This window comes from Mus caroli, chromosome 15 (assembly GCF_900094665.2).
Source record: "Mus caroli chromosome 15, CAROLI_EIJ_v1.1, whole genome shotgun sequence".
In the NCBI taxonomy this organism is placed as follows: Eukaryota; Metazoa; Chordata; class Mammalia; order Rodentia; family Muridae; genus Mus; species Mus caroli.
Window position 1 is genome coordinate 75459795 of NC_034584.1, and position 8148 is coordinate 75467942.

Sequence of the window (8148 nt, forward strand, 5' to 3'; positions counted from 1 at the left end):
AAAAAAAAAAAAAAAAAAACTTTGTGCAGTCAGTCGTCTCCTTCCAGCTTTCTGTGGATTCCAGGGAACTTTTGATTCTCAGGCTTGTACAGCAAGTATCCTCACTCCCTGAACCATCCCTCTGACCCCAGACTGTGTATGTGTGTGCACGCATGGGTGGGTGCATGCCTGGTGGATGTGAGACTGTTTTGCATGCATGGACCCATGGAGGTTACAAGAGATCATCAGATCCTCTGGAACTGGATATAAGGATGGTTGCAAAGCACCTTGTGAGTTCTCGGACCCAAACCCAGCTCCTCTGCAAGGAGGAGTGCTCAAGTGCTTGTAACTACCAGCCATCTCTCTGGTGCCCCAAAGACAAGTGCTACCTCCTCCCCTGTCTGTCTTTGTTCCAGGATGGTGAAATGGTACTTCTTGATGGAGGCTGTGAGTCATCCTGCTATGTGAGTGACATCACCAGGACATGGCCTGTCAATGGCAGGTAGGGAGTCTACACAGTAACATGCCCTATGGCGTCTTGGGATTTGAGTCGTTGTATGGATGTGTCTGGAACAAATGGCTTTTATAGGTCGTTTCCTGTCTTTACAAAGTTCTTTTACTGTTTTTGTTTGTTTTGTTTAGGGGGGTTAGCTGTTTTGTTCATTTCATAGCATAGTAAGGCACATAGAAAGACTTAACACATGAACCACATTCACTTTGTTTTGGTATATGTAGTTGTGGTTTTCTTGGTGTTTGTTTGTTTAAGATTTTTTTTAACATCTTCACCTTTAAGGTTTTCTTTGTTTTGTTTTTTTTTGTTTTTATGCATATGAGTACACTGTAGCTGTCTTCAGACACCCCAGAAGAGGGCATCGGATCCCATTACAGATGGTTGTGAGCCACCAACCTTGTGGTTGCTGGGAATTGAACTCGGAATGTCCAGAAGAGAAGTCAGTGTTCTTAACCACTGAGCCACCTCTGCAGCCCCAAGTTGTGGTTCTCTTTGTTGCTTCTCTTTGTTGCTTTTTTCCTTCTAAACTTTATTCAAGATGTAATAGAATATCTTTATTGGGTTAACACATCACAGATAATAATTATAAAATTTCAATAAAATATTAAAAACAAATCTAATATACTTGAGAATATCCACTATAGGCAAAAACTTTTCCTTACACTCCAGATTTTATCCTCCCTCCCCACCCCCCATCTACCCTCTGACTGTTCCACATTCCAAGCATCCTCCCAACCTCCCTCTTTCCACAAGGATGTTCCCACCACCACCCTCCGAACCAGACCTCCCCACGCCCTGGGGCCTGCAGTCTGTTGAGGGTCAGGTGCATCTTCTCTGACTGAACCCAGACCCAGCAGTCCTGTGCTGTATGTGTGTTGGGGTCCTCATATCAGCTGGTGTATGCTGCCTGGTTGGTGGTCCACTGTCTGAGAGATCTCGGGGGTCCAGGTTAATTGAGACTGCTGTTCCTCCTACAGGGTTGCCCTCCTCCTCAGCTTTCCCCTAATTCAACCACAGGGGTCAGCAGCTTCTGTCCATTGGTTGGGTGTAAATATCTGCATCTGACTCTTTCAGCTATTTGTTGGGTCTTCCAGGGTGCAGTCATGATAAGTCCCCCCTTTTTTTTTTTTCCTTAAAAATTTATTTATTTATTTATTTATTTATTTTATGTATATGAGCACACCATTTCTCCTCAGACACACCAGAAGAGGGGATCAGACCCCATTACAGGTGGTTGTGAGCCACCATGTGATGAATTGAACTCAGGACCTCTGGAAGAACAGTCAGTGCTCTTAACCACTGAACCATCTCTCCAGCTCCGATAAGTCCCTTTTTGTGAGTGCTCCACAGCCTCAGTAATAGTGTCAGGCCTTGGGACCTCACCTTGAACTGGATTCCACTTTGGACCTTCTTTTCCTCAGACTCCTCTCCATTTCCATCCCTACAGTTCTTTCAGACAGGAACAATTATGAGTCAGAGATGTGACTGTGGGATGGCAACCCCCTCCCTCACTTGAGTTCTCTCCCTACTGTTGGGCATGTCATGTAAGGTCCCTCCCTCCCTTTGAGTCCCGAGAGTCTCTCACCAGATCTCTGGTGCATTCTGGAGGGTCCCCTCAGCCTCCTACCTCCCAAGGTTGCCTGTTTCCATTTTTTCTGCTGATCTCAGGGATTTCAGTCCTTTTCCCTCACCCAATACCAGATCAGGTTCCCCTCTCCCCCAACCCCCACTCCCATCCACTTTCCCCCCCCAGGCCCCTCCCTCCCCCCCTTGTGATTGTTTTCCTCTCCCTCCCTACTGGGACTGAGGCTTCCTTACGTAGGCCCTTCAGCTTGTTGAGCTTTTTGAGTTCTGTGGACTGTGTCTTGGGTATGCTGTACTTTTGGGAGGGGTCTAATATCCACTTATTAGTGAGTATATGCCATGCATGTCCTTTTGATCTGAGTTTTAGGGAGTGGAGAGATGGCTCAGTGGTTAAGAGCACTTGTTGCTCTTCCAGAGAACCTGAGTTCAGTCTTCAGCATTTACATGGTGGCTCCCAATCATCCAACGCCCTCTTCTGATCTCTGCAGGGACCGGGTAAGCATGTGGCTCACATACATTCAGACAAAACATTCAGACACATAAAATTAAAACAGGCTTTTTTTTAACATATGTATTTTTGATTTATGTTTATGGGTATCTTGCTTGCATGTATTGGTACCACATGTGTATAGCCCACAGAAGCCATAAAAGAGCATTTGATCTCCTTAAACTGGAGTTATAGGCTGTTGTAAGCAGTGAGAATCAAACTGAGGTCCTCTGAAAAGCCGCCAGTGCTCTCAACCACTGAGCCACTCCTCCTCCTCCTCCTCCTCCTCTTCCTCTTCTTTCTTCTCCTCCTCTTCCTCCTCCTCCTCCCCCTCCTCCTCCTCTTCCTCCTCCTCCTATTCCTCCTTTTCTTCTTCTCTTTCTCCTCCTCCTCCTCCTCTTCTTTGTTTTTGTTTTTCGAAACAGGGTTTCTCTGTATAGCCCTGGCTGGCCTCGAACACAGAAATCTGCCTACCTCTGCCTCCCAAGTGCTGGGATTAAAGGCATGCGCTACCCAACGTAAATCAAGTGAAAAATCAAGTGAAATGGGTAAATTTAGTGGTGTTGGGGTTTTCAGTCTGAGGCTATTTTCTTCTTTTTTTTTAATTTAGTTTTAAATGTGTGTGTGTGTGTGTGTGTGTGTGTGTGTGTGTGTGTGTGTATGAATGATGATTTTTAAAGTACCTTACATGAGTGCTAGGAACTAAACTCAAGTCCTCTGCAAAAGCTGAGCCCTCTCCAGCAGGCACTTTCTAGTCCTCAGTACTTCCCAGTGACAGCCAGTTCTTTCAGCATGTGATGGCAGCTAGCATGACGGGCTAGAACTGAGTGCTCTCATCCTAGGCAGCTGCTCTATTACAAGGACATCACAGCCATGCCACATAGTCTCTTAAGAAACAATGAACCAGGCCGGGCATGGTGGCGCACACCTTTAATCCCAGCACTCGGGAGGCAGAGGCAGGCAGATTTTTGAGTTCGAGGCCAGCCTGGTCTACAAAGTGAGTTCCAGGACAGCCAGGGCTATATAGAGAAACCCTGTCTCGAAAAACCAAAAAAAAAAAAAAGAAAGAAAGAAAAGAAACAGTGAGCCAGGCTAGTTTTCAGTTTTGATATAGTTTAAAAAACAAACAAATAAATAAAAACTGAAAGTAGCATTAATATGGGTCCTGGAGAGATGGCTCAGTGGTTAAGAGCACTGACTGTTCTTCCAAAGGTCCTGAGTTCAAATCCCAGCAACCACATGGTGGCTCATAACCATCTGTAATGAGATCTGACACCCTCTTCTGGTGTGTCTGAAGTCAGCTACAGTGTACTTATGTATAATAATAAATAAATAAATCTTTTTTTTTAATTAATTTTTTTATTAGGTATTTTCCTCATTTACATTTCCAATGCTATCCAAAAGGGCCCCAATACACTTAAATCTTTTTTAAAAAAGAGTAGCATTAATACAAACAAAATAGACATCAAGACAAGTGTTGTCAGAAGTAAATCAGGGGCTGGTGAGATGGCTCAGTGGGTAAGAGCACCCGACTGCTCTTCCGAAGGTCCAGAGTTCAAATCCCAGCAACCACATGGTGGCTCACAACCATCCACAACGAGATCTGGCGCCCTCTTCTGGAGTGTCTGAAGACAGCTACAGTGTACTTATATATAATAAATAAATAAATCTTTAAAAAAAAAAAAAAAAAGAAGTAAATCAGAATATTGACTCACTTCCTCACAGGCTCAGTGCTTGCTACAATTTTTCTAATTTAATTCCACTGTAGTCGGAGAGCATACAACACTTCAGGCTTTTGAAGTGCACTGAGACTAGTTTACAGCCGGGGAAAATGTTCATGTGTTTAAAGGACTGCGTAGCCCGAAGGTACTCAGCACATCACTTTACAGGAAGATCTCACGACCTACGAACATTGGTCCTATAAATTAACAAGACTGTAAAAAACTGACTGACGGCGTGTGATGGCTCATTTCTCTTCAGTCTTTCCAGCTTCCCTGTGTGTGCTTTGCAGCTGTCTTAGGAATCCGTGCACTCATAGCCACTGTTATCATCATCGTCATTACCATCAGTGTTCTGCATCACCTCCAACAACACTAGTCCTGATGTCTATTTTGTTTGTATTAATGTCAAGTTTCTACACATGATCTTAGCCAAAAGGTCAAGGCCAGCCTGGTCTACAAAGTGAGTTCCAAGACAGCCAGGACTATACAGAGAAACCCTGTCTCGAAAAACAAAACAAAACAAAACAAAAAAATATATATATATAAAATATATATATATATATATTCAAATCTCCAAATAGAGCTAGAGAGATGCTCAGAGATAAAGAGTTCTTGCTTTTTCTTCCCCTGTTGTGCTGTTGAGAAGCTGAAGACTTTAACTTGATAAAGACTTAAAGCCCAGGGGCTTAACAATGGCTCTACAGTTACTGCACTTTTTTTTTATTAGATATTTTTCTTCATTTACATTTTGTGTTATCCCTAAAGTCCCCTATATCCTCCCACCACCCTGCTCCCCAACCCACCCACTTTCGCAGTTACTGCACTTAATACTGTGTCATATGACTGCCTTCTGGATCTCAGCAATCACATCAGACTAGATATTGTTTTTAAAGAGTTCAAGGCCAGCCTGGGCTACATTCTGAGGTTCTAATTTAAAAATGATCAGAACCAGCCAGGCATGGTGACGCATGCCTTTAATCCCAGCACTCGGGAGGCAGAGGCAGGCAGATTTCTGAGTTTGAGGACAGCCTGGTCTACAAAGTGAGTTCCAGGACAGCCAGGGCTACACAGAGAAACCCTGTCCCCAAAAAACAAATCAAAACAACAAAAAACAAAGTAACAAAAAGGCATCAGCAAAATAAATTATAGTGTATTTGGGATGGACTGGTAATGGAGATACTCTGTGTGGATAATAGGGAAATGAAGCTGAAGGGAGATTTGTGACTTTTCCTTTAGTCAGGATCTCACTAAGTAACCCAAGCTAGTGCAAACATACCGTGTAGCCCAGGTCGGCCCCAAAGACACAGCCCTGCCTCAGCTGTGTGGGATTGCTGGGTCCTATAGTACTATGCCCAGCTGAAAAGTTCCAGGTTAAGTCCAGGTTAAACGTTTAACCTGGAAAGGAAATGGTAAGTGCTTGCCTAGTCTACACGAGGCTTTGGGTTTAAACTGCAGCACTAGGAAGAAATAAAAAGTCAAAAGGGATGGGGGAATGATTAAATCAGTAATGTCTAAACTGCCACCTTAAGAAACTACTGAAGGTCCAGCAAGATGGCTGGCTGGTAAAACGCTGCGGCCAGGCCTGACTACTGGATACATAGCTCACTTTCCTTGGTTTTCCTGTGTTTAGATTCACCGCCCCTCAGGCAGAGCTCTATGAAGCTGTTCTGGAAATCCAAAGAGCTTGTTTGACTCTGTGTTCCCCTGGGACGAGCTTGGAGAACATCTACAGCATGATGCTGACACTGATAGGACAGAAGCTCAAGGATCTGGGCATCACAAAGACCAGCAAGGAAAGCACCTTCAAGGTACCTCCCTCTTCACGCCAGTCCTTCAGAAGGGCCAGCAACATGCTGCTCAGTTTTTGCCCTGCTTGGTAAAGCTAAGTCTTTGTAAAGTGGATTTAGCTTTAACATGGATTGGATTAAAACAAAGGGAGTCAGTAGTTCTTTTTGCCAGAAGATGGCAGCACATTCTGAGTCATTGCCTGCTAGAGAGCCAGTGCAGTACTCAGACACAAGATGAAGTCTATACAGGCAGAGTGGGAAGAACGCAAACAAGGAGAGAGGGTTAACTCCTCATCCTGTCCTGGGGTTCTGGAGGTCAGAGGGGAGGCTGTTTATCGGTTCAGTTACACTATTGAAACTTTGCAAAATGCCCAGTTTTGTCTACACCTAAATGTATGACATCCATTATAGTTGCAGACCCTGAGCCATACAAGCATTAGGCAGCCTCCATTTCCAAAGTTACACTTCCAGGACTCCTATTACCAAAGAAAAGAAGTTATAAATTCCCTGAACCAAGCCCACAAATTTTTAATTAACAGAACTGTCCATACCAGTAAACACAGAGTCCTGCCTACTCTACAACTTGACATGGGTAGGGTAGGCTGCCCAGGAGAAGTGTAGGAGTATATCTGCTTATTGCATTTATGGTGGGGACAAGGTCTCGTGTAACCCAGGCTTGCCTTGAACTCAACAGCTGAGGATGGCTCTGGATTCTTGATCCTCCTGTCTCCACAGACCAAGAGTTCAGATTCCAAGTGTGTGTTCATATTTTGTGTCTTCCTTTTTAAGACATATAAATAGTAAGGATAATAGAACATTGCTGTCCTTCCTTTCCCCAAAAAAGGCAATCTCCCCACCCCTTTGCTGGGGATCAAATAGAGGATGTGTGGTAGGCAAATCCACTGGAATTCCTTAGCCTGTGCATAATGCATTTGACAGTGGGGTGGAAAGCAGTATCGTAAGTGTGGATTGAGGAAGTGACAATTTGCCTGACGTGGACATGGTTAGGTGGGTAAAGTGCTTTCTAACACAAGCATGAGGGTCTGACTTCAGATTCCTAGCATCCACATAAAAAGGTAGGTGTAGCCCAGCAGTGGTGGCGCACGCCTTTAATCCCAGCACTCAGAAGGCCGAGGCAGGAGAATTTCTGAGTTTGAGGACAGCCTGGTCTACAGAGTGAGTTCTAGGACAGCCAGGACTACACAGAAAAACCCTGTCTCGAAAAAAAAAAAAGAAAAAAGAAAAAAGGTAGGTGTAGAGGCTAGATAGATGGCCCAGAGTTTGGGAGCACTGGCTGTTCTTCCAGAGGACTCGGGTTCCCAGCACACACATAGAGGCTCAAAACCATCTGTAGCTACAGTTATCTGACACCTTCTTCTTCAGGCCTCTTAGGTCATGGGATAGATACAGAGTACACATAGAGACACAAAAGACTGAGCACAGCAGCCTGTTCCCAAAGTCTCAGCTCTGGGAGCTAGAGACCAAAGGAACCTCTGGGAACTTGCTCACCACCTAATTAGCCAGCCATTGAGCTTCAAGCTAATCAAGAAATCCTAAAAAGACACAGCTTGGAGGGGTGGGGAGCAGATGACAAGATAGTTCCATGTAGGGCTGGAGAGATGGCTCAATGGTTAAGAGCGCCGACTGCTCTTCCAAAGGTACCAAGTTCAAATCCCAACAACCACATGGTGGCTCACAACCATCCGTAACGAAATCTGATGCAGTATCTGAGGACAGCTACAGTGTACTTACATATAATAAATAAATACATATTTTTAAAAAAAAATGGTTCCATGTATAAAGTCACATACCACCACACCTGAGTTCAGCCCCAAGAACCTACTTGGTAGGAGGAAGAACAGGTTGTACTCCTCACTCCACACACACGTTAGGCATGTGCATCTACACAAGAGCACCAGCAACCAACCAACCAGTCGATCAAGAGTCAAGGGAAGCCAGCACTTGGGAGGCAGAGGCAGGCGGATTTCTGAGGACAGCCAGGGCTACACAGAGAAACACTGTCTCTAAAAACCAAAAAAAAAAAGAGGGGCTGGTGAGATGGCTCAGTGGGTAAGAGCA

The 8148-nt window shown here is 44.6% G+C and overlaps 1 protein-coding gene across 4 annotated transcripts in view; it reads left to right on the plus strand.

Moving 5' to 3' along the window:
- Positions 1–8148, plus strand: part of Xpnpep3 (X-prolyl aminopeptidase 3) — a 53436-nt gene that overhangs the window by 40935 nt on the left and 4353 nt on the right. For 3 of the 4 annotated variants that reach the window (XM_021182781.2, XM_029469651.1, XM_029469652.1), the window contains 2 exons: positions 396–481; positions 5913–6090. In XM_021182781.2, coding sequence (XP_021038440.1) covers positions 396–481; positions 5913–6090 — 264 coding nt within the window. The remainder of the gene's footprint in view (positions 1–395; positions 482–5912; positions 6091–8148) is intronic. The other variant, XM_029469653.1, reaches the window with a different exon arrangement.